The sequence below is a fragment of the Salminus brasiliensis genome, chromosome 23 (genome assembly GCF_030463535.1).
Source record: "Salminus brasiliensis chromosome 23, fSalBra1.hap2, whole genome shotgun sequence".
Taxonomy (NCBI): Eukaryota; Metazoa; Chordata; class Actinopteri; order Characiformes; family Bryconidae; genus Salminus; species Salminus brasiliensis.
In genome coordinates this window covers 18877794-18905241 of record NC_132900.1, presented here as the reverse complement: position 1 = coordinate 18905241, position 27448 = coordinate 18877794, and the positions used below count along the sequence as shown (strand labels likewise).

The 27448-nt window shown below is 41.2% G+C and overlaps 1 protein-coding gene across 1 annotated transcript in view; it reads right to left on the bottom strand.

Moving 5' to 3' along the window:
- LOC140546230 (uncharacterized) overlaps positions 1–26773 on the bottom strand; it is a 345289-nt gene extending 318516 nt beyond the window's left edge. Inside the window, exons 1-3 of the mRNA XM_072669465.1 lie at positions 26674–26773; positions 22638–22951; positions 18350–18356 (exon numbers count right to left, since the gene is read on the bottom strand). Coding sequence (XP_072525566.1) covers positions 18350–18356; positions 22638–22951; positions 26674–26773 — 421 coding nt within the window. The remainder of the gene's footprint in view (positions 1–18349; positions 18357–22637; positions 22952–26673) is intronic.
- Positions 26774–27448: the final 675 nt, after the last annotated feature.

The following is a 27448-nucleotide window of genomic DNA, read 5'->3' as shown; positions in this document are numbered from 1 at the left end:
CCTTCACATTACTTCATGAACTAAAGTCCATCAGAACCCTAAACTACTGCCAATTTTCACAGTGCTGGTGAGGAACGTCTCTCATGGAAGGGGACCTTGTGCAAGATGTGATGTCCTGAGCATTTTGCAGTCTGTCACAGTGGAGCTGCCGTATTCCACTGTCACACAGAGAGCCTGGAGGACACAGAACTACACAAACGCACATACTGGGGTCGTTTTTATTAGGATGTCCCCATGCAGGTGTTGAGGGCTTCTCCCTTATATAGTGCACATACACACTAAGAATATTTTGGACTTAAGAGAGTACAAAGGCTTGTCCCTGCAGCTGTACCCTATTGAGGTACTGTAGAGAACATTTCAGCACAAGTACGTTTTTGTACCAATGTTTCCTTTACCAGTTAAGGTACTATTAAGTTCTCCAAGAGGCTAAAATGCACCTCTAAACTATGTTACAACTGTATCCCCTCTCCAAAAGGTACCAGCATGTGCTTTTAGAGGTACCACACCAGTGACAAGCCATTCTGGACCCTATAGTGACTAAAGAGAACCAGAAATATCCACTCATGTTCAAAATGTATTTCTATACTGTTTATTTATAACAAGTAAATAGTAAACATATTGAACTTTAGCATTAACTGAAAGAGCAACAGAAATAGAAATAAAATGAACAATGTTTATGGAGATTAAATTGAAAGAAATTGCTAAAAGCTAAAAGAATCATATTTCATCCTGACATGGCAAAATGTACGTAATGTAGGTTTCACTTATATAAGAAAATATCAGCCTTATTAAAAAGAAAAACACCCACCAGAAATCACAAGCAACATTTTACCACACAGAACCCACACAGTGTCTATGTTTTTTTATATACGTGACTTTCCAAAACAATGGAATCACTTCAGTATGCAGACGGCCCGTTACACCAACATCATCAATGGAATACATAATTCTCCCTCTGAGAGCATCACTGAATTTAAGAGTCTTCTGTAGGTCTGCTGGTGGAGATGAGAATGGTGTGCTTACACTTTTGCTGAGCATCTCTTGAAGATCACCCTGGAGTCCTTTAGAGGTAAACTTTCAGCCCTGTTTCAGCTAAAGCAGTGACAAATGTTCCCCATCACAGGATGGACGGCATCAACATCATCATACACTGTAAGACAAAAGCAGAAAATACACAAAAACTTCATTATGATGTTGCAATAAAGTGTAGAGATGAAGGCAGTAGAGCCTAGAGACAGTAAAAAACCTAGAACAGTCATAAATATCTTATAATCAACTATAAAAGACACAATTATTCATATGAAGTTGGTTCATCACATCACATTTGATGGCTATACTGTTTTACCTCCCATTACTTTATTCCACTTACCCCTGAGAATCTTCCAAAAGTATTCAAAGGTCTTCTTCATGTGGTCCTTCACAATCAACAAATCAGATTGGGTCTCCCTGTACTTTTCATGAGATACCTCAATGTGGGCCTCAGACGTAGCATCCTCTCCAACAACGCATGAGTCCTTCATCTAAGATACCATAAGTTATCAGTAACAACCAAAAAAAGAAAATTACTCAAATCTCTCCACCAATATTACACCAACTACTCTTCTGTGATCAACCATAATAAACAAACTTCTTAAACAAACTTACATAACCATCCTCCTCAACACCCCTCAGGAAAGAGCTCTTCATCATTAAAACTTTACAACTTGGACATACTCTGCATTGGTGGGATACCTGCAGACCAAGAGCAACAAAATCAATCAAATGTGTCAGTAATTCTGTTCATCTAACAAAATCAGATGTATCCTATGTAAACATTCAGTCACTCCTGGGAGGAATTTCACAAAGCAGGATTTCTCAGATTAGCAGGATAACTTTAGCCCAAAGTCAAGCTTATCCAGTAGACAAAGAGCTGAGGCACATTTTTATTAGAAAATCCTCCTCTATGATCTTAAGCTCCCTGACTGAGAAATCCTGCTTTGTTTTCTAAGTAAAAATAATGAAATATCCTCCACAGAGATAATTCTGTATGATTTCATACAAATGACTTTCTATTCACTGTTGATTTCTTTCTTTAGTTATTTGTGTTTCCATTAATAAAAATGCTGATCTTTCACTGAACACATGGTAGTTAGCTAGCTAGTCCTCAAGCTCAGCTGCTCTCACAGAGATGAAGAGCCCTCACCTGCATTAGCAGCTCAGCACCATTTCTCCAATGAAACAACTGTTTCAACATCATACAGAAAAATGCTGGAAATAACTAAATGTCTTTGGACATATCGGAGAATCCTGAAACACTAAAGCTTACCTCTATCCTCTATTCACAAAAAAGTTCAATATCACAGGGTTTTGTTCCTTTGCACCAGTTTTAAAGCAGTTTATTCTAAACTAAATGTTTTAATTTCATTCATTTATTATCTTCTTACTGCTGAACAAAAACAGACTCATTAAAAGAGTTAGTGCTGCTGAAGGAGACAAAATCTACATTTTGAGACTCGTATAAAACTCTGATGGAAGGGCGTGGATTTGTTGTCTAAAAGCTCTCTGATCTGAATAAACTGTGAGGGAAGAAAAGCTGGAGTTCAGTGAAAGCTAACAGCTAATTAGCCGAGCTACCCAACTATCTAGCTAGATCTGCCAAGTCCTTCTTAATTATCAATCTACAACAACAATAAACTAATGAGCTTTATCTTATTATTTCATATTTTAATATCATGGAAGTGATTATTGTAGCCTACATACACTGAAGTGCTGGGATTCAGACTAGTTTCCTCCACCGTTGATAAAGCCTCACTCTCCTCTCTCTGATAGCGGACCTTCTCCCTCCAGCCTGGTTGAGCTGAACTTCATCAGCGGGTCCTCAAAATGTAGTCATCCGCCGCCTGGTCTAGTTCCTTTAGGTTACTTGTTCTTCTGCTGATCTCAGTGCTTCACTTAGAATTCTCTATATTATTCATTAGTATTGTTTGAGGAATATCTGTAAGATGATGTATTTTACCAGAAAGGATCAATATATTACTCATTTGTTGTGTCTAAAAAAAAGCGCTCCTCCTGTGGCGCATTAATACAGAGACACACAGCCGGACTGTTAGACACAGCCATACCTCACAGTGTGAAGTTCATCTGACTCCAAATGTCCACTTCATTAAACTCATTTAGAGACCTGAGTTTAAGGGCTGACGACTTCTAAACTCTAGTGGAAATCACAAACCTCCATTTGATCAGTTAAAGGTCATTAAGTGTTACATTTTCTGAACTAACTGATAAAATGACCAGGATTTGTCTCCAGATATTAAAGAAACACACAGGTTTCAGCTCCAGCGTTTCTTGACCGCAGTGCTTCTACCTGTATGGTGGTCTTTGAGGGGTCAGGTACGGAGCGGATCTCTGGTTGTGCTGTAGCTTCCTATCCCGCCCATTGCCCCACTCCTACTGCCACACCCCGGGTTGCCAGATAAGGAAAGACAACAGCAAGGAAACACAGCGAGCTGCAGCCGTGGAGGCGAGGAAGCGACCTGGACCTGGATCATTAGATGTTACACAACCTAAAAAGCCTCGGCATTCGTCTAAAAAGCTCCATGACCAGAGACGGAGTAACACGAGAGGTTTGATAGATGGAGACAGCTTAGAGCCCAGAAGGACTTCAAAACGGACGAACTGGCTGATTTTCTCCTGAACAGGTGAGCACTGAGCTTCAGCTAAGTTTAGCTAACCTCATCTAGATCATTTATTACAGCCACTAGTAGAGATGGGCTTTTTAAGTCCTTTAAACATTGGAGTGCTTCATTTCTACCCAGTGGTCCGAGTGCAGCTGGGTTATGAAGACAGTGCGTGTTTGAGAGAGCTAGGTAGCTAAAGTGCTCCAGACTAGTGCTGCCCCCCTACTGTCCTACAGAGGCTTACTGCGCATGCGCTCTTCAATATTACGTCATGATTCATGTGCTTGGCGGTCCGGCCATAATTTCCTCCTACCTGGACTTTCTGCATTTCATCAGTGCAGTCAGATAACTTGGTATTTATAATGTTTTATTGTGTTTTTAATGTTAATTGCTTGGTTTAAGTGTATTATATAATCCCATCTACATCTTATTGTTTATTCCATCGTTTAAATTGTGCTCGTTTGTTCAGAATCGTGGAAAATAATCTTTCAATCGTGTGCACAGTAGTCTATCAGACGTTAGCTGTTTATCCGTCGTATCTAAAAGAATCCATGAACCCCTTTTTAGTAGAGATCACTCAGGTTTGATATTGTGGTGAAATGATATTTACACAGAAAAGTGAACAAGTTGATTATGGGATTTTCTTTTTAGCTTTAGTGTCCATCAAGTGGAGCACTTTCAGACCGGTCAGTATTCATGATCTGAACAAATATGATTTCAGACCACATTGTAAATTATAGATCCTAATATCAATACAGAAGTACAGTATTACTGGTGGCCTATATTTTCACAAACAGAACAGTTTTATCTCTATAGAGAAGATCTACCACATATAGAAGAAGGGATTGAAGCTCTGGAGAGCACCATGGATGTCTCTGAAGCTTTGGAGAAGAGGTAACTATAGTTTATTACTGAACATGACACAGAGAAAATAGTAGCTGCAGTCCACACCTATGCTGACAGTGTGTAATTCTTTATCATATTGTCTTCAGAATAGGAGAGTCCAAGACAACGAAAACCTGAACATGAATGAACATGAGATCAGTGACCTCAGGAAGTTGTGATTATTGTTTTGAGTAGTAATGTAGAAGTAAATGTACTTGTAGTATGATTCCTAGTATTTACTCATCTCACATTTGACAGTTTTGATTGTGGAACAGATGATCAGGGAGAAAATGGAAAGGTGATGACAGCCCAGATGAGGAATATGTTCCTGGTCTTTGTAAACAGTTTGTTAGAATTTGATTCTTACAGCTGCTGCTTCATGACTGGCAGGGGAAGACCCAGACTGAGGTCGCTTCGCCCTGATGACCCCAGAAGGTTTGGCCTGCTTCTACCCGTCTCGGCACCAACCATAGAGGAACTCAGGCAAACCCAGGCTTGATCGTATGCTCCACAGCTATAAACTATCCTTTCTTTTCTACATCATACTGTGCTGAAGAACTAGCCCACAAAACAATAACTACATTTTTTGTGTAATAACTTCAGTTATTCTCCACAGTGCAGCGTTCCAGACAGACTAATGAGCAGCAGTTCCCACTGGAGGAAGAGCTGCACATCTCTCAAGTCCCTTTAAAGTCCATTTTACATATTTTTCTGTATTATATTTATTCATATCTGTTGCTATACCTTGTTTTGCATTATTTTTACAATAAGGTCGTTGCACTGATTGGAGTTTGTATACTGATCTGAGCATTTCTGGTTTTATTAATGATATACTATGAAATTTTCACTTTTCAATACTGTAAATCATGTTCATCATAACCATTTTAAACAATGTGATTACCATTTTGTTATGTACTTACCCTTATAAACCCTTATTACTCTGTAAATAGATAATGTATAGAACTGTTTAATAAAGTTGTTCATTTTCATCTTGTCTTTTTCATCAACTCATAAGTCATACTTTGTTGTTACAGCAGCATTGTTCATTAATAATTAGACTTTATTTTAACAACAAACAACAATGTTAGAAGTGTAAATCAGGGTAAAGACAGTCTGAAATAAACTGATGTGTAACAGTAACTACATGAAATGGAGGGAGCTGGTGATGAATGAAAGCTGAAGAGCTGGAAGCCCTGATGATCTTCCTGCGTCCAGAAGGTTTGTGTGGTGAAGCTCCAGTGAGGGCCCTTCGTAACTGAGGTCTACAGCAGCTACTACTCGGAGAAAAGTGTGTATATTATCTGTTAAACTGAGCAGTATGTTGTCAGGATGTGTAAATTAGTAACTCCAGCTCCAGAGTGTATTTTAGGAGCAGTGGGCTTTTGTGTTCAGGAGAACGAGCTTGGCTCTGGATAAAGCCGGCAGCGCTGCATCCAGCTCGCTAACAGTTGACAGAGTTATATAAAATCCTCATGAGCTGGTTTATAATGAACAGACAATAAAAACAGATCAAGCGAGTATATTTACTGATCATCTTACAGAATATGACTCGTCGTCGCTTGTCATTGTAAAAGTTATTGAACTCGTCTCGCGCTGGTTCCTGCAGGTTCAGTGTCCTCAACCTGGCAACCCGCTCGAGCTGCGGGTCTGGTGTTGAAGGGGCGGGGCAGACCCCTCTCTCCAGTGTTTGGAAATTGGATTGCGGTAGAAATTTTAAACGATTGCTGTCGTTTAGTCCTTATTGTTCCTTTTGATGTTTTATTAGAGGACATTTCACGTCGTCTCCAGTTAGAAACCCTCGAATACGGAGGTTTGTCAAGGACTTTTATCTCTTCTGTCGGTTTGGAAACAACACCTGATGTTCAAATATTTCTCTTAAAATGAAAGTCAACCAAATTCACTGATTTTATACATTTATATTTTATTTAAGTACACATTTCAGACGCGCGTTGGCACGTGATTTGTTTCAGTGACGTAACGAAGCTTCGCTTCCAGCGATCACGTGATTTCCGTTTTTTTGAGCGAGACTCTGAACCGCTGTTCGAGACGTGAGTCGACTCAGAGCGTCGAGCGACCGACTCTCCTTTATAGTCTTTACTCTCAGCTCTGTCTTACTGATCTTAGGGAGCAGAGAGCTCGAGGATTACAGCAGCTGGCTGTGTTACTGCACAGTCCTCTGTCTCGCTGACCGTCTGTGTTTCTGTCTGTTTACTGTGGGGGAACATGGAGACCGCGGAGGAACGAGCTCTCCAGACGCTCAGCTTGGAGCTCGTCCAGCTGGACCGGCAGTCCGAGTTCCACCGACAGAAGACGAGGCCAGAGGCAGCCCGCGACGTCTCCAACGCGGCGGTCTCAGTTCCAGCGCTACCGGAGCGGAAGACCCCGAGGATCGTCACAGCCACTCCCGCACCGGAGAGGGTCTGGGGGCGTCGGCGTGGTCGAAAAAGTCGAGGGCTCCTCCACCACCACAGCTCTTCGACTTCTCCTTCACCTGCTCCGGCTCCGAGTACAGCTCCTCAGGGCGGTGCTCTCATTGCTGGAGACTCTACTGTAAAACTCCTCAGAGTATCGGAGCCCAAAGAGCAGCGCCACGGTCTCCTGTTCTCCAGGTGTTCGTGTTCTGGACGTCGGCAGGCGGCTTCCCTCAGCGGCAGCGTCGCGGCTTCTGGCCCTTCCCAGTCCCACCAGTCAGGTTAGTTTAAGAGGATTTCCTCGATTTGATCAGCATTAATTCTGTGATTTCTCTGCTTGCATTAAAAAGTAATATATCAGTGTCACTCAGTGTTTCAGACAAACCCTGCAGTATGGAGACTGTGTCTGTGTCCCCGCATGATTTATAATCGTAACGTCAGAAAATCGTCTTTATCAACTTTATTAGAATTGATCCAGATTCATTCAGCTTTCCGAGTACAAGCAGCTCCTGTATTGAATCTGGGCTGTTAAATATACGATCTCTAGCCCCTAAAGAAATCACGGTCAGTGAAGTTCTGACTGATCAGCTCCTTAGTTCACAATGTCTCTGTGAAACTTGATCAAAACCTAGTGAATACAGAGCTCTGAATCAAGGCCTAGGAGTGATTTTCACATTGGTGGGGGACATAGAATCAGCCCCTCTGGAAGTTTGTGGAGGCTTTTAGCGTTCATGATGGACTTCTGACCTCATGTCATGTTATATAGAGCCTTTATGTACAGATACTGTAGCAACACACTCGTAAAGGAGCCAGTCTGTTCCTGAGACAATAAATACACACCTGTGATCATGATCACCAACAGCATCACAGTTAGCTTACTGTACTTAATGATGAACATCTAACCCTGTGTTCAGGGGGTTTGTTGTAGACCCAGTGATCATCTAGCTTATGTGTAAAGTTATTTTCATCTGGATAATCAGACAACATGTTGTTACAGGTTCTTCCAGACTGTTTGAGAGCATACAGTGACTTATTCAGTTTACAGAAAACCTTTTTCACCTGTATTTACCTCTGGTTGCTCCATATACATCTCACAATTAATTAAAGCACTCAAGTAGGATGTTGTAGCGTCCATCTGGTGGAGCTGAAGGTCATCTGCATCAACTCAAACTGTGATTCTGTTGAACACCTCTTTGAAGCTCTGTGGTACATTACAAACCCTGAAACAGTAGTCAGTATTGGTCAGTATCTGGTCTTTAATATCTGACACACAGTCAGTCTGGGTTTGGTGTTCAGTAACACACACTAAGAAATTTCACCAGTCTGTGTTTATGGACTTTCTCTGTGTCTGGATAGTAGACTAGGTATGATGGACTGTTCTTACCCTACAAAGATTCCCTTTCACACTTTGAGTCTAGGTTAGGCTTTCTCTGTGGCAGCATGTCGTATAGAGGTGGTTTCAAACAGCTATTTAAGCCCCTGTTGTGAAGAGTTCTTTGCTTCTTGGTTGTCTTCCAATATTTTCACAGGTGCATATTGGTTATCACATGTTCATGGCATTTAGTAGCTGTGAGGTACAAGCTTTCCTTAGTGGTTGCAGACAGTGCCATATATTCTCCTTCACATGTAGAGAGCAGAGAGTAAGAGGACTAAAGCCGGTTGGCTTTAGTTGGACTAAAACCGGAGTCTGTTGTGCTTCGTTTGTCTTCTGTATTTGATGCTGAATCTGCATCACTGTGTGCCTCAAGTGTCAGTTTCTCCCCACCCTCCCTTATACATGCTTGACTGCAGTCCAGTGTTGTTCATTTGGCTCAGACACGTACTGCGACAATTTACTGACGGTCCAACTTGGATCAGATCTTGTACACATTGTAACTGTTGCAGCTTTAAGTCGTCTTTAGATTAAAAAGAAAAGAATATATGAATATATAAATGTATTTTTGTTCTGTACCACAAACCCAGTAAAAACACAAAACACACAAACATCCACCAGTTTTTTTTTAACCGTTCTTTCATACTTGGTGTCCATTGGAACAATTGAAAACAGTAGATCTCTCCGAGGTGTTTTTTTACTTCAGATGTCCTTCTCTCTGAAGACAGTTTATAAATCCTGGGTGTTTCCTTATGAATGGAAATTCTAAACCAGGGAAGTCCTTGGTTGGAGTTTCTGTGATTCCATTCAGGAATGCTGCCGTTGTCTCTCTGAGTCCTCTGTGTAAAGTTGATCCCAATAGCCATATGGGGAGCAAGTTAATTGTAAGGAGTAAAACCTACACACAACATGAATATATAAAAAATGGAACCATGGAAAAACTTGCAATGAGTATTAGAACCTTATGTTCCTTGAATAAGGGTCTTCAATACAGTGAGGCCTGAATTTGTCCACATTACTAAGCTTCCTTGCTGCCTAATACCCCCCCCCCCCACACACACCTTTGGCTCTTCACATACATCAATCTACCTGCTGTTTTGTGAGATCTTGTAGGATCAACAGAATCACTACTTGTTACACTGTGACTTTTGTCTACATGGGGTTGACCTTAGCAGACATACCAAATTGTTCTAGTACTTTTGATGTGTACTTCTTTTGACTCCTCTTTACTGCTCCTTGACTTTGATCCAAATCAGTACCTAGAAAATAGTTCAGTTTTCCTTCATCTTGAATGTTGTTTGCCTTTTTTTCACCTCCATGAGTAAGTAATTGTTTCTGGCAGCAATGATGAGATCCTCAACCCAGATTATCAGTATCATCCTGCTGTTTTCAGGGTGTTTGTTGAAGACATGATGGTCATCTAGGTTCTGTGTAAAGCCTTTTTTATCTTGATAATCATGTTTCAGGTTCTTCCAGATGCTTTGAGAACATACAGTGACTTATTCAGTTTACAGAAAACCTTTTCACCTGTATTTGTCTTTCCTTTAAATCCCTCTGGTTGCTCCATACACATCTCTCCATCAATCTGTGCATACAAGTAGGATGTTGTAACGTCCACCTGGTGGAGCTCAAGGTCATCTGCATCAAGTCAAACTGTGATTTTGTTGAACACCTCTTTGAAGCTCTGTGGTACATTACAGACCCTGTAACAGTAGTCAGTATTGTTCAGTATCTGGTCTTTAATATCTGACACACAGTCAGCTTAAATACTGAGGTGCTTTCCTGTCTCTCTTTGAATGGCGTGTGCTATGTCAACCTTTGTTTAAACACAATCTTAAGCGTCAGTTTGAAACTCTTTTACCTCTTCTGGAACTGAACACGGTTAGCTGTTGCCATGGGGATACAAATCTCTCTTCTTGGAAGTCATTTGCTATTGACTGGTCAGTCTGGGTTTGGTGTTCAGTAACACACTTTGTAAGAAATGTCACCAGTCTGTGTTTGACTTTCCCTGTGTCTGGATAGTAGACTAGGTATGATGGGCAGATTCCCTTTCTCATTTTGAGTCTCGTTTCTATCTGTCATGTTTGTAAGTGTTGTATACTGATCCAAATACTCTCATCTTTAAAAGGTTTGGCTTTTTCATAACCATATCTGCTGTGGGACAGTGTTCAGTTATTTAACACTCATGGAGCACTGATCTAATGAAGTGGTGTCTAATGTGGTCGTGTCTTCATCTTTGTCACCATACAGGGTTCATGGAAAGAGTGATTGCTTCTTGATTGTCTTCAGGTATTTTCACAGGTGCATATTGGTGATCACTGTTTCTCTCCTCTCTTCTGGTAACACAGTCCATGATCAGTTGAAGCCTTTAAGTACCTCCTTACATGCTTGACTGCAGTCCAGTGTTGTTCTTGTCTGACCCAAATGAACTGTGACAATTTACTGACGGTCCAACTTGGATCAGGTCTTGTACATGTAGTAATGGTTGTGGCTTTGTAAGTCGTCTTCAAACTAATAAGAAAAAAATGCAGCGCGAACCATCCACTAAGTGTTTTTTTGCTTACTGCACCACAAACCCACTGAAAACACAACAAAACATGCAATCATCCACCAGTTCTTTTAATGGTTCTTTCATACTTTGTCTATTGGAACAACCCAAAAACAGTAGTTGGATAGCTCTCACCAGAGTGTGTCTATAACCCTCTTTTGCACACTGGATCTATAGGACCAGCTAGTATTTTGAGCAAGACTCCAAATTGCTGTTTCGATGCGGTCCTGCTTTGAAAGCTCGACTCAGAGTCGAGCAACTATCCCTACTTTATTGCCTTAATATTGGCTTTGTCTTGTAATCCCTGTGCTATCTGCTATCTGTGTTACTGTACAGTACTTTTTCCTCACTAACTGACTTTTGCATTTCTGTCTTTGTGTTTACACTCGAGGAACATGGTGACCGCGGAGGAACAAGATCTCCAGATGCTCTGCATGGAGCTCGTCCTGCTTGAACCGCAGATCTAGTTGCTGTTGTAGAGACAGACCAAACTCCACAGATGGAAGACGAGGCCGGAGGCAGCCTGGGAGAGTCGTCGTGTTCTCATTGTTGGAGATTCCACTGTGAAACACTTACATTTTGGGCCCAAAGAGTGACGCCGCTGTCTCCTGTTTTCTAGGTGCCTGTGTCCTGAACAGGCTTCCTTTGGTGCTTCGGCAGTGTGACACCTTCAGCATCATTGTTCTCCACTGTTCTCCACCTGACTCAGTGAGGCCCTGAAGGAGCACTGCCGCACACTTCTGGACACCTTTCCGAAAAAGACAGACTCAAGGATCGAAGAGGCCGCTTGGGGTCCGTCGTTCATTCTTGGTGATTTGGACAGTTGGCAGGTGTGTGTCTGTGTGTCTGTGTGTGTGCGATATTACTTTTTAATACAAGCAGAAAACATAATATCAGTGTCACTCAATGTTTCAGACAAATCTTGCAGTATCGAGACTGTCTGTCCCTCACATGATTTGTAATTAGAACGTCAGAAAACCGAACAACCTTATTAGAATTAATCCAGATTCTTCATCCTCAGGGTAGGAAAACTGGTAAATGATCCTTAATCCAGATTATTAGTATTATCCTCCTGATTTCAGTGTGCTTGTTTTGGACACAATGGTCATCTAGTGTAAAGCCATTTTTATCTAGATCATAATGCACCCCCGGGTTCTTCCAGACTGTTTGAGAGCATACAATGACATTCATTTTACAGAAAACCTTTTCACCATGTTTGATTTTCGCTTAAATCTCTCTGGTTGCTTCTTACAGATCTCACAATTAATTAAAGCATTCAAGGAGGCTGTTGTAACGTCCATCTGCTGGAGCTGAAGGTTGTACTTTGCTGTCATCTGCGTCAAAGTGTGTATTGGTGTAATGACTGTATGTTTGTTTGAATGTTAGGGTTTTTGATTGGGTTTGGGGGTTTGTGGTGTAGTAAACCAAATAACTTTAAGTGGATTGTTCTCTTCTCACTCTTTCTCCTTTACCTGAGGATGAGCTACAAAGCCATGATTGGGAATGGGTTAATAGGTCTACATGTAAATAAAGGAGTGATTGCAGACAATTTAACCCCCCTCCAAGTGCTAGTGAGCAGCACACAATTTTTCTAATATAGGTTCATCTTAATCTCCTCTGTCCGCAAGACCTCTCATGTTGCTTGTTACTCCTAGGCATTTCTTCATTTTCTTTAACATTAGCATTGGCTTGTTTCTTAGCCAGTTTTAATCCTGGTGTTATCTAGTGTGTTACTTTACATTATTGTTCTTTACTAACTTACTAACCCCTGTGTTTACTCAAGGAATACGGTGGCAGTGGAGAGGCCCTGGGAGAGTCAGCGTGACCAGGGAAACCGGTAAAATGTCCTCAGCACTTTATCTTCAGCGAAGGACAACTACTCAGGGTGGTGTTCTCATTGTTGGAGACTGTCTTCTAAAACACTAATTAATATCTGTCACAAAAGGTAACTCCAAGGTGCCAGTGTCCTGGAGGACCACTACTGCACACTCCCAGACAACATATGGAAGAAGACCGCTGCCAGCATCGTCATCTCTAGCTCCATGCCCATATACTGATAAATGAGCAAGCCGTTCAGCCAACTCTTCACGCTCCACTGCTGGCTGCAAAGAAAGGCTTCATCTGTGCTCCCTGGGGTTTGTTGATCTCTCTGGGAACATCAAGAAGGTGCTATGCCAGGACTGACTGGCCCTACCCAGTCACACCAGTCAGGTAAGTGATTTACATGATTTACTTTATTCCCATCATTAATTCTGCCATTGCTCTGCTTGTGTTAAAAATTGTCTAGCTCATATTTCTGACAAACCCTGCAGTATCTAACCTGTGTCGGTCCCTCACATTGTAACCAAACATTATCAATGACAATATTAGGGATAACCACCTTAGTTCACCATGTCTAATGAATACATGGCCCTGAATGAATCCACTCCCCCAGGTTTTAACTATTACAGTTTTCTTTACAGGTCTGGTCGTGGCGGCATATTTATGATAAAAAGCTAAGTCTTTTTATCTATTCCATCTGCAACAGTGTGTGACTGTCTGTCTATCTTTATCTCTTTGTCCATCTATAACTCTGGCTGGTTGTCCATCCATCTGCAACTTTCAGTGTCTGTGTGTCAGTCCAACTTTTAATCCGAGGTAGCTCTCTTTACATATAAGGCATATAATCTCCCTACCGACTCACCCTAAAGATCTGATTCATGTAACAGATGATCTACCCTGCACCACACTCTCTAACCACAGCTTTTTGTGTTAATGAATGGTGCACCAGCTCCAAAGCATACCTGCTTCAGTTACTGAAAAGGACTTGTTTAGCATAGTTCCATCACAGTTTTTAAAACTGGTTTTGCCTAGGCTCTGTCTGTCCATTCATGTGCAACTCTGTGGCTGGCTGTCTTTCTGACTGTGCGTCTGTAACTATATTTGGCTGTGTGTATGTCCATCAGCACTCTTTGGCTGTCTATGAATCTGCAATTCTGTTGCGTTCTGTTTAAACTCTGATGGCTGGCTGTCTATCCATGTGCAGTTCAATGGATTGCTGTCTAACAATGTGCAACTCTATGGCTGGCTGTCTTTCTGACTGTGTGACTGACTGTTTCTGACTGTTTGGCAGTGTGTATTTCGCTCCGCAACTCTGGCTGTTTATAAATCTGCAATTGGTTCTGTTTAGACTCTGGCTTCAACTCTGACTGGCTGTATGTCCATCTGCAACTGGTTGACTGGGTGGCTGTCCATTTTAAACTGTGTCTGTCTGCAACTGTGTGTGGCACTGTTTGCATGTCCATGTTCAACTTTGTGGCTGGCTGGCTTTCTTTCCATGTGTGATTCTGTGGCTGGACTGGCTGTCTTTGTGCAACTCTGGCTGGCTGGCTCGCTGGCTGCTTACCGTTCTGCATCTCTGTCTGTCTTCATCTAAAACTCTACAATTCATCCTGCTAAGGCGTTGGCAGCAACTCTGGCTGTGTGTATCCATATGAAACGCTGTATTCATGTGAAACTGTCTGACTATCTGCAACTCTGGCTGGTTGTATCCATCTGCAACTGTGTGGCAATTCAGTGGCAACTTTCTTTCAATGTGCAGTTCTGGTTGACTGGCTGGCTGTTTTTCCGACTATGCATCTGCAACTCTGTTTGACTTGTATGTATGTCCCTTGGCTTTCAGTCCTTCTGCATCTCTGGCTGTCTGTTAATCTATACCTCTCTGGTTATAAATCTGCAATTCATTCTGTTTAGACTCTGGTTGCAACTCCTGACTGTCTGCAACTGTGTTTGTTTTTAAATCTGCAGCTCTGTGGTTGTTTTTCTGTTCATCTGCAGCTCGTTCTATTTTACCCATCTACAAATCTGTAGCTCGCTGTCTGTCCACCTGCAACTCTGGCTGGCTGGCTGTGATGTGGTAGTGTGGCTTCAAGCAGATGTGAAGGACGCTTCACCACAAGCACATAGCTGAATACTTCCAGGTAAGTTCAGGTGATATTGAATTTATGAAACAAGTCAAAGGAAAATGTATATAAAAAAATAAAACAGAACAGAACACAAATGAGCTCACTCAGTCGCACACACTATTAAATTTATATAGATTTATAACCTCAAGATTGGATTAATGTAATGCTGCTATGGTAGGAAGTTAATGTAAATCTTTAAATAAGCTCAGGGTCATTAAATAAGTTCAGAATGCAGCGGCTTTTGTGTCCACGTATGTCTATTCTCTCATCCCTGCACTGGACTCCAGTTAATATCCACTTTGATTATAAAATACTTCTTCTGACTTGAGTCTCTCGATTGTCCCCACAGCATCTTGAAAAAACGTCTTAAACCTTACAACCGGTAACGTACATTTCTGGACAACTCTTGGGGAAGAACCTCCAACTCTGGAATAAATGTCCTGTTGCTGTTCTGGGCACACTTTCAGTATTCTAATCATGCTGCTGTAGCCTGTTTTCATACTAACACTGTTTTGTCCTGATCTGATTATAGGTTCTGATTATTATTGTCTTTCTAAGCTACGTTTACAGGTTGTACACCAGTCTACTCATACTCCTAAATTCCTTTCTTAATTTTTTTCTTTGTCCTCATATGCTGAGCTGCTCGCTGCTGACGTGAGTTCATTCATGGTTGGGTGCTGGTGCCTACCCTCTGGGTCAGCCTTGTCCCACTGTAAACCCTCCTGTTTTGCTGCGCTCCTCCCACTAATATGTTGTCTTGCTCTGCGTCTTTATATTGAGTCATTCTTACCTCACTGCATAGCTGTGCACATGACTGTTTACCTGCACACACTTTCACATTGCACTTCCATCATTTTTGGCTTGACGTCACATTTGCAGCAGCTCTTAAAATTCACTACTGTTTCTTTGTTGATTTTTATTCTTGTTCTGTCGTGTTGTGCTATCCTGTGTTGAGCAGAAGAGAATGGGTTACTCTTTTGAGTCTTGGTTCCTCTCAAGGTTTTTTTCTTCAACTTGTGTACATATGAGATTTAAAATTTATTATTTATTTATTTTATTTTTTAATTACCACAAATGTCTAAAACCCTGCTTTCACTTTGTCATTGTGTAGAGTTGTGTAGAACTCAGTCTATTGTAGAATAGGTCTGTAACAATCAATAATCAGTGTGTTCTGTACAGTTCTTATACTTCAAATGACCTGAGTGACACTTTTATTGTTAGGATTTTAAGGTGCATGTGATCAGATGATATGACCATCTGAAGAGTCAATGGCAACGGCTGGCAAACAGTCATCCTGACTCCATCCTACGTTGACAACACAGCCTAAGGTGTGATCCTAGCGCCGCCTTGGCTGCCTGCGATAACGCTGACACGCCACAGTTAAACTTTTAGCTCTGAAGGACAAAGACTGTGACAGGAGAATTCCTGTCTCAGCACCCTGTAAACAACCGCATTGGACTGATTGTATTGCTCGCTTCCCACCACCTTCAAGATCTGACCCAGAACGCTTTGTTTCAGTTGTGGTGGAACAGAAATGGATTTGTAGGTTGGGAATGCACCCAGAACAGGATTGAACTCTGGACTATTTACAACACTTTCTGAGTAAAATGGTCCAGAACATTGTGCACTCTTGACCTCCTTTCAGCCCCCCAGGAATCTGGTTCCTATCCTTTTTCACACACAAGGACAATGCATCACCTAATGTTTAATTAGTCAGTCATACCGATGTCTCTTGTGAGATTCTGTGTTTAAAACAAAGTGTTTCATCCAAACTGGCTGAGCTGTTCTCACGTTCGAGACTCTTACCAACACTACTTTAGGAAATGACAGCATGTGGTTGTCCTATGTAGCTTTTACAGCCACGGTGCTTCAGGACTGAAATAAGGGGTGAGGACACCAGTCTTACGGGATGATAGAAATCCATGTTTAGTAAATGGAAAATGTTTATGGACTCTGAGCTGATCATATGGATTGCAGTGCTTGTGCTCGGTGGCTGCTGTATTATCCTGTTCATTCGAGGCCTTTTTCTCTGAGTGGTAGATATGTCTGTTTCTTTGCAAATGTATTTTGGCCACAATTCTGTCTCTACTGTTATGACCTTGATCAATTCTACCCGTGTCATTTGTACAGTAAGTCCTGTGGCAGAAGAGGCCTAAGTTTAGGAAAGGACATTTTTATTGTATCCAATCCTTTGAGTATGTTTATGTAGTCAGGACTTTCCCTGTGAATCAAGGCCTTGTTTTATCTAAGATGTGTTTTAAATTGGCTTGAAACCTTGACTTCTTCTTTTTTTTTTTCTCTGTAGTGCAGGGCTACAGAGGCTGTAACAGAGCTGATTCACGACAACGAGAGAAAACAATGGCTTAAAAAGCTCCAGTCCCACCTGACCTTGATCCGCTTAATGAGGGAAGCCGGCTGCTGAGCGCGTGCCGAGGGCCTGACAGTTACAGGTATTACACTGTATTGAAATTGGCTTGAAACCTTTACTACTTTTTTTTTTTTTTTTTTTTTCCCCTCCCAGCTTGCCGTGATCTGACTTCCACCCTACCTATTGGATCTCCTAAACTCCCCCTCCTTTCTGTTTTTACTCTCTCTCTCTACCATGTATTAGGATGCCCAGTTCCAGCTGTTCCATCCTTGTACCACCAGACCTGGCTCTCTACTACCCTACTACCCACTGTCCTGATCTAGAGCCTCGTGTTGATTCATCCTCACCTCACTGCATGAACATGCATACCTGCCTGGACTTCAACATTTTTTACTCATGTTTTCGTCTTTTATGGCTTGACGGCACATTTTCATATTCTCTTAATTCAGTATTGATTTATTGTTTTTATTCCTGGGTTTTATTCTAGGTATTTATACCCATATCTCTGTTAAAATGCTTGTGATGACATTCATTGTGAAAAGTGTTTTATAAATAAACTTGAATTGATTTTATAAGGCTTTTTTCCCCTTTTATCTATTTTGTTTTTTGCCAATGTTTCAATATCACTCCCTTTTCCTATTATTTATTACTTGTTGACACTTTGAACATATAACCGAGTGATGACGCCAACTGCTTGTACTTTCCTGCTTTAGAGAAACTAGGGCTGTCAAAGCTTGTATATCATATATATACTCTTCTATATTCTGAAAGCAGTGTGTGCAGTCTTTAATCCCTTATTTTCCACTAATAATAATAATAATCATAATACATGTAACATTTGCTGTTACTTTACTTTAAGTCATTCTTTGTGTGTTATTATAGTAGTCTAGTGGTTATAGATTTAGTCTCTAAGTATACCAGGCTATGTAGAAGTCAAAACAGTAAAAGTCAATACAAAAGCAGAAGTCAATACAAAAAAAACCTGAACTGTTCACTAATGCTGATTAAAGGTTTCTGATGGAATACTCAAGACAGGAAGATCTTACTCGGGCCAGTATATTAATTATGAATTACTTCAGGTGACCATATATATGTAAATTCAGTATGGGAGTAAAAGGGGAACACACATTTAACACTTAAACTGTTATGGTAAATTTATCTTTACCCCTTATCTCGTGTTCATTACGTCCTCTCTGTAATCTTCTCATCCTGAACTGAATTTAGAGCATCTATTGACCGATACTTGGAAAATATATGAACATGGACTCCCAGGTGGTAGGTGGGATGAGAAGAACCATATCTTAAAATAAAAAATATGTGAAAAAACTGGATGTAGTTCAGTTCATGACAGTCATGAAAAGGAAGAGTGACGGTCTGTAAACAGAAGAATTGATAAATCTGTAGAATCCTCACTTGAACTGAATGTTTAAATGCACTGGAACTAAAGAAACAAACTGTAGCTGGTCTCTGTGGCCTAGACCTTGCAAAGGCTTGTGGGAGGGTGCAGGGAGATTGCCTCCAAGGCCAAGTGAGGTGAGGGTCCCGGAGAGCAGGAGATAAGAACAAATAAACTGCTGTTATATTTAATATATGCCGGAGTTGATCATTTAGACACTACAGTCTATTAGACGTCTGAATTAAACAGCCCATAATGTTGCATATTAATGGTTTTCAAATGCTGCCATGGAGTTTCAGTTCATAGTTTCTAAAATGAATCTGGGTCTGGGTAAATTTGATCTGGATTCATGTTGGGAAATAAGGACTGTTTACACTCATTATGGAACTTAAAGGTGAAGGTCACTTTAGGTCAGTCTGAAACCACATTAAGGTCATTTTCTCCAGGCCTCCTCATACTGTGGTTATTAGCACAACATAATGGAGACAGTTCAGGGTAAAGAGACATATGTAGACAATTCAGTCCAGTTTCACAGAGATTACACTGATTCAGGATGAAAAGCGACTCAGCAGCGCCACCTACAGGTCAGACATCATATCTGCAGCAGCAGCTCCAGTCATAGACTCACTTATTAACGAGGCTAATCGTTTCATCTTAAGGCATTTTAGCACATTAAATATGTAAATATTGCCATTGTTATTATTGTTAATAAATAATGACAACCACAATAATAATTTCCTTTATGTATTACAGATGCGATGTTTTCATGATACAGTTGTTTTCAATAATAATAATGCTAATAAATAATTTATTAGTTACTGTCATACCTGGTCAGACGTGGCAGTGAACACAAGGAAACACTTGCAGGGATGGTCGATGCAGGACTTTAATGTAACCTGGGCAAAAGTAAACAGACACAACAAAGCAAAGCACAACCGGGAGAACAGCAATCTAATGCACAGAACCAGAAACAAAATCCAAACCTCACAACTCAAACTGGACACAGTAACACAGCTGGGACTGGGAGGAAGCTGAGCAGTATTCAGGAAAACGAGAAACATATCAAACAAAAGCAGAACACTAGACGGAGCTCGGGCCAGGAGAAAGAACACAAGCGAGGTGTTGAAAAAAACAATGAACAGAAACCTGGAAGCAGAAAAACCAACAAACCAAAATAATGAAGGAAAAACAGAGAAGCAAGACTTCAGTAAAACAGGGAGGCATCAAGGCTTAGATTAGCAGAGCAGACAGAGCAACAAGGATAACAGACATAAGACCAAACAGGCAACGACAGGATCAGTCTGCTTCCTCTTTGAGCAGAGCGTAGAGCGCAGTGCTACAGAGGCTGTAACAGAGCTGATTCACGACAACGAGAGAAAACAAAGCGACGGCTTAAGAAGCTCCAGTCCCAGCTGACCTTGATCCGCTTAATGAGGGAAGCCGGCTGCTGAGCGCGTGCCGAGGGCCTGACAGTTACAGGTATTACACTGTATTTACACAATTCATTTATATCATTTATTTTACTATTAATAATAACGGTTATGTTTACAGTTTTAAATATTTAAATATATTTATATTGCCATTATTGTTAATTATAAATGAACAACAACAACAGTAATAATAATGATGTCCTTTATTCCTTACTTGAAACTGAACTGATTTTTGAACTTAGACAATCACAGCAATCACTTGCAGACATGCCCCTAGTTCTCCAGGTAGCCAACAGGAGGGCCAGCTGATTTGTATTTGTGTGGCCTTTCCTTAATGTTTTACACCGAGCATCAACAACATAGCAGCACATGCAAAGCCCAGAAGGAAAACCACAGCCGGCCTCCTCCACACTGTCCCTCCTGTCTGAATGTGTGAGCAGTGACGCTGCCCCAGTTACTCACATCTGTCACTAGAAAGTGTTTCAGCAGGTGCTTGAAGATGCTTTTCTCACCTCTTCTGGAATTGAGACAGTCAGAGATTTAATAAAGAAAACACATTCAGTTCAGCAGACGGAAACACGTTGTTACTAGGAGAGGGTCAACAGAGGATGGTCAGACTGGTTGGAGCTGACAGAAAGGCTACAGTGACTCAGAGAATCACTCTGTACAGCTGTGGAGAGCAGAACAGCGTCTGCTCCTCTGAGCTTAGTGGCTGAATGTGTATGAAGACCTCTTGACTTTTCTGGTCAGAGTACGTCATCACCACTATCTAGTTTACATTAATGTAGTCCTCATCAGAGAACTCTGAGATGGATGATGAAGACTATTATGAGAACTCAGAGGATTCAATCTCCACATGGGCAGTCGTGTGTGTGTGTTTGGCAGAACACACAAATGAAAAACTGGTTTACGACACAATTTTAGCCACAAAATGTCAATGTTATGTGAACTACAAAGTGGGCAGGAACCTGAAAGATGGGAAAATAAGTCAATTTCCAATATTATAACCAGTACTGACACAAATGACTATGATGTTCTACACAGTTTACATAAACATTCACCTGCTGCTGATTTTCCAACGTTGGTTTTCACACATCAGCATCTACATTGATGTAGTCATCATCAGAGTCACCGAATCTTCTTTCTCTGGAAGAACTGTTTCTCCACTTTCATCATAATCATCTTCATCCTCCATCTTCTTCCTCAAACAGGTGATCCTGATCCTGTCACAATACAGTTAAAACTTAACTCTGCCACATCTCTCAGTCCTAGCTTCACTTTTCAGAGGAGGGTCTGGTCTTCTCCCACAAAGCAAAAGCCACCAGAATTCCACCCTTCTCTAATTCCAGAGTTCTTTAATTCTCTTACACCTGGTTCAATACAACCCCAACTCCTCCCAGTACAACCCAAACTCCTCCCAGGGCAACCAGAATTCCGTTGCGAGTACAAACAAAATCACCACCAGTACAAGCGTAACTCCTCCCAGTACCACCTTAACTCCTCTCAGTACATCCAAAGTCCCTCCCAGTAGAACCAAATCCCCTGCCTTTACTGGGAAATAAGTGAATTAGCAGATTCCATCCCACTAAGCAATCAGATTCCAGTCTGACGAACCAGAGAGGCATTAGACTACTAAGTGTAACAGGATGCACCAGATTAGAGTCCTCTCTTTGTTGAAGAGCGATTTCTGCTTTTTCATAATCATCATCCTCCTCCCCCTCAGTCTCCTCATTTCCCGCCGGGGCTCTGGCACCTGAAGAATTGTGTGGATAGATAAATAAATAAATAAATAAATACATCTTTTCAGTGGTTAACCATCTTTTACAGCAGCACATTTCTCTACACTTTAAACAAGGGGGTTCTTAAAGGCCTCTTTATAAAACCATGACACATCAAAGAACTACTGAATTTTACATGGTTCCTTGCCTGATTAAATTATTATTTTTTTAATATCAGTACATTTTTACCAAAAGGCATTCTACACAGTACCTAGGTACACTATGTAACTAGGTACAAAAGTATTGGGACACCTGCTCATGCTCATTGTTTCTTCTCAATATAGAGATCCACAACAACTCAACAAAGTAGTCTGCAAGAAGAATGTTTCTTTTTGGGATTTCTTATAGATTTTATAAAATGTCTTCAAAATATAATGGATGATGCTTCATGAGTTGGGCAGTTGATGAGTTGGGGAGTTTGGGATGAGTTGGGAAGTTTGGGATGAGGTGGGGTGGTAATCCTCACATCCATGTTCGTTCTGCAGAGAAGAAAATAAGATACTTTTTAATACCCTTGATTTCAGAAGAAATAATGAATGAGCAGGTGTCCACAAACATTTGGACACGTGTATCTACTCTCTGTTTACCTTCTATGAGTTTCAATGTACCTCAGTAAACTGTCCTCTGAACAGAAAGTACTCACAGTGTCTACGATACATCTTCTCAGCTTTCTGCAGTTTTTGCTTATTTCTCCCTTTGAGGAAAACAATGATCGGCACTGATACGAGTAACAGTCCTGCTGCTGCTGCTGAAAAACTGATGATGGGAACCAAAACTGTCGGAACATTTACACTTCAGGAGAACTAGTCCAGAAAAACGATGAGCTCATCTTATTACTGTAACTTTCACAGTGACGGCCAAGAGTTCCGTGTTGGAGGATCTAAAAGAGTGTGAAGACACAGTTACTTCATAAACACAAATGTAGTTTCCCTGGTGGACATAATCAGCCTCAGGGAAGGAGAAGGTGGTGGAGTGGTTAACAGCTGACTGAGTTTTGGTGATGCTGGATTCACCACTGAACTCCAGGTGGAAGGAGCCTCCTGGATACTGCGGTTGAACGGAGCAGATGATGGAGCTGTAGCTCCTGGTCACTTCAGGCCCTTCAAGCCACCAGTGAAACACTGGTGAAGCACTGAAGGAGATGTTGGCCTGCAGCAAATTCACTGGAAAAGAAGAGGAACTGGTATCAGTAGCTGTAAACTGGTACAACATTTACACAGGCCACATTGTGATTGCAGCAGCTCACCCACAGTGGCTGTTCACACATACAGCAGTTCTCTGTGGGAAGGCAGCTACTGTTTGGTATCTGTCTGGCTGTCATCAGCTCACAATCAGTTAAGTTGCTCTACTAAAAATAGATAATGGACTGAATTCAGCATCTTTAAGGTGCACCTATTTCTGACACAGATGTGCAAACAGCACTCAGCTTGTCTAGTGCTTGTAGAAAAGTACTGCTATTAGAATAGGACACTTTTTATGGAGCAGATAGTAAACATGAACCTGCTTGCGCCATGCCTGATGTCAGGCGTGGGTTAGAGGGGTATAAAACCACCCAGCATTGAGCTGAATTATGGTGGTGCTCCATCTAATAGTTTTAGATGGGATGAGTTGGGGAGTTGGGGATGAGGTGGTGGGGTGGTGATCATCCAACATCCTGACCTCACTAACGCTCTTGTCACTGAATGCAATAAAATCCTCACAGCAATGCTCCTCCAAACTCTAGTAGAAAGCCTTCTTCCCTGAACAGTAGAGACAGTTACTCCAACAAAAGCAGGATAAATACTTTTTTTATATCCTTCATTTAGAAGAAACAATGAATGAGCAGGTGTCCAAATACTTTTGTCCATATAGTGTAAATCACAGAATTCTTGATTTAGCGCTAATTAGTATAATATAATATTCTCTTTAATTTTCATTGGTTCTTATAACTTCTTATAGTCCATACCTGTTCTCTAAACAGAGCAGCACATGCTAAGCACAAAACTGGCCGGGTGTGAATCCGGTAGTGGCACACTTTTTTTATGGACGTTTTTAGACAGCCAGTAGCAATCCGTGCTGCTCACATATGATTACAGAAAGCTGCTACTACTACTGCAGTCAGACGAGCTTATTATAAAGTCATTCTCTGTTCTCTTACCCACAGTGATGCTGATGGAGTTGCTCCTGTCTGATTTGTATAAGATGTTACAGTGGTCACAGCTGTACTGGACTGCTTCCCCAGGTGAGACGAGTTTGAGGTGTTTAGGGTGAGCTTTGGGCTCTCCAGGGCGTCTGTTAAAGGAATGTGATTAGTCTCTGATCATTAATGGTGCCAGTTAGTTTTTGTTATTAAGAAACCTCTGACTTCTGACTTATAAAGACTACATGCACAGTAATGTTCCCAGTGTTAAATCAGCACTTAAGTAATCAATACAGTTCAGCTCACCCTTCTAACACTATGTAGTGTAATAGTACAGTCTAATAACAGAAGTTAATGGAAGATCTGTTTGTCTTATTGACCAGAATGCTTCTTGGTCTGCTAGCTTGCATGACATCCAGGTAATCCAAGTACATCCTGGATACATGGGGTTTTTTAATCATGCTTAATATACCAGCTACAGTGGGTGCAAACCTGGTGAAGACAGGAAACGTTTGACCTGTCATTGCCAACAAAGGTTATGTTACTAAGTATTGAGTTGAACTTTTGTTATTGACCAAATACTTATTTTCCACCAAAATTTACAAATAAATTCTTTACAAATCCTACAATGTGATTTCCTGGATTATAGCTGAAGTGTACCTATGATGAAAATTACAGACCTCTCTCCTCTTTCTTAAATGATTATTAAATACAACAAATGAAAATCTAAATAAATTAACCTCAAAAAAGAATGACGTTCACCTGTTAATGTTATTATCATGGCGTGTACGGCCAGACCTGAAGGGATGAACACTCGCAGAGATGGAAATCAAAGCAAGATACTTTATTAACCAAATACAAAACAAAGAGATATGAACAGCAAAGTGCAGCAACATGGGCAAAACCATGAACAGAACCAAAACGCGACAAATCAGATGGCGAACAAAACAAACCCGGGACTGGGAGGAGCAGGGAGCTGAACGAGAGTGACACGAGGGGAGAACTACAGGGGAGATAAACACAAAACCACAAGCCTCGCTTGGGCAGAGAGGGGAGATACAAAACTAAGGACAGAGCTGAACTCTGTGTACAAACGAAGGTAGCTGGGGAACTAGCCGCTAGACGAGCAAGCAAGGCCGACCTAACCTGAACCTGCAGAGTACTAAAACGTAGGTCGCCTTGGAACCTGAGCAGGAAGCGAATGTAACACGCTTGCCTCTCGAAACAGACTATGGTATCGTAAACACACAGGGGTAGCTGGAGAGCCAGCTGCCAGACTAGAAAGCAGGGCAGACCTAACCTGAACCTGCAGAGTACTGCCTAAAATGTAGGTCGCCTTGGAACCTGAGCAGGAAGCGAACGTACCTCGCTTGCCTCCGAGTCAGACGGAGAATCTCTCCTAAACATGGACCGCAAAACTAGAGCTGAGCTGAACACGCCAGTAACGCGTGATGAATCCCAGAGCGTCACAGGGATTCCAGCCGAGTCAATTCACGGCAGAGAACAAAGGGAACTACACTCCTTTCTCCTTACTCCCAGTCCCAGTCCCAGGTGAAACACATGAACAATGAATCAACACAAATAAACAGACACGATCAGGAAGTCCCTATTTGGGCCTGTGGGCAGCGACTCGGGATCGCCCCGGGGGAGGGCACGATAACGAGGGCCTGACAGTTATAGCTTTATGGTAACAGTAGGGGGCATGGGTCATCTTTCAGAAACAATATTCTGTAGACAACAGTAAACAATTATTTAATACTTAAATATACTTTTGTAATTTGTAATTACACTGATTATTCTTATGTATATGATTATTTAATATATTTTTAATTATAATAATTTTATTTTTGAACATCCAGTGAACAGTTTAAACTCACCGGGCATATCGAGAGTCTCTACACCCAACTGAATGATGCGTGGAAGAATCGCCATCTAGCGATCATTATATGTCAGTAACAGCTTCCTTTTTAAAGACTCGCTTCCCGGCGCTTCTCGTGACATTCAGGGTGAGATGGTAAATATTTGTTGTCGTTCCTTGTGTAACATTTCCTATATTTAATTTAACATAAAACACGACTCATATGAGGGGTTAGGTTGGGTGGTGTGAGCAGTTTAACTGAACCCTACGCCTTCAAATATTTCTTTAACTAGAAGCTGAGGTCTAATTTACACTGGAGAGTGATATCATTTTCCTTTATGCTTTAAAAATTAAATTCTTTAGAAATTTGGATTCAGTTTTTATTACACACTGTGCTGTAATGGCTCCTGCGAGCTTAAGACTCTCCACAGGGGGCGCCATTAGCGCAGCAATGTACTTGAAGTACTTGAGCAGCTTTGGTGTAGAGATGCTCACTGAGAAGCTTTTCAGAGTATTAACACAGTTCAGTGCTGTTGAAGCATTTGACTCCTGACTCCATGCTGCCACCTAGCGTCTAGTTTAATCTCCTACAATGACTGTTTCTGTCGTTTAATACAACTACACCTTTCATACAACGCAAATGTCAATTTGATGTTTCCAAAATTAAATTAATATACCACTGAACTGATATAATTCTCATTCTTATTAACCACCGAAAAAAAAAAAAAAAAAAAAAAAAAACTTTATTTGACCTAAAAATGTCTCTCTCTCTTTTTTACACACTTTCACACATTCTGGAAAGTAGGCGTCAGAGGGACTGAGACAAAAGTATTAAGTTATTCAGACAAAATCTAAGATAAAAGTCTTTATTAATGGATCAGTGTATAAATGTAGCCGGTCCTCTTTACATCCGGGGTACCCGTCCACGACTCTGCGTTGTGTCCAGCTGCACAAAGAAACGGGCTGGACTCTGTCTGCTGGTTCAGCCTGGTTCTTCTCTTCGACCATGCTCCAGCCCGTCTAAATGAAATGAAAAGATGCAGTTCACTAAAGAGAAGCAGCCTCTGTCTCCTCATTCATGCTGCAGCACAGACTAGCTGAGCTACAGGCTAAGCTTAATACACTGCATTCAACCCATATTCACTTCCTAATCAATGCTGAACGAGTCTGTGTGTGTCTGTTGTGAGTGTTGGACCCTCATCTGTTTAGAAGCATACTGTCCTAATTGCTGCTGCTCCAACATTGCATTTAAACCACTCCCATTTGTTCAAAGGTGAAATTTCCAGTAGTGAAATATCTTCAATTAAGCAAAAGGTTACTATTAAATTTCCTAATTGAATTCAAAGGTGATTTACATTTGTTCAAAGAGAGGAAGAAGGGAACTGAACAGTGATTAGTTAAAGGAGATGCTGAAATTTCACAACTTTAAATACTATCCGTCATATTGTGAGAGATTAACCAGTAGTGTAGCCTTGAACACTGAACATTATTAGAAGCATTAAACCAGGTGTACTGTCTGGCATTGGGGTTTCTTGTCCTCCAACAGTTTGTCAGATTAGTATTGGAGACTAAGTTATTGAAAATATAATCAAAAAGATGCTGCTGCCCTCTAGAGGGAAGATGGTCAACTGAGTCGTCTGGAACAATAAGGTCTTCTCCTATAACCACCTGATCTGTCCAGTA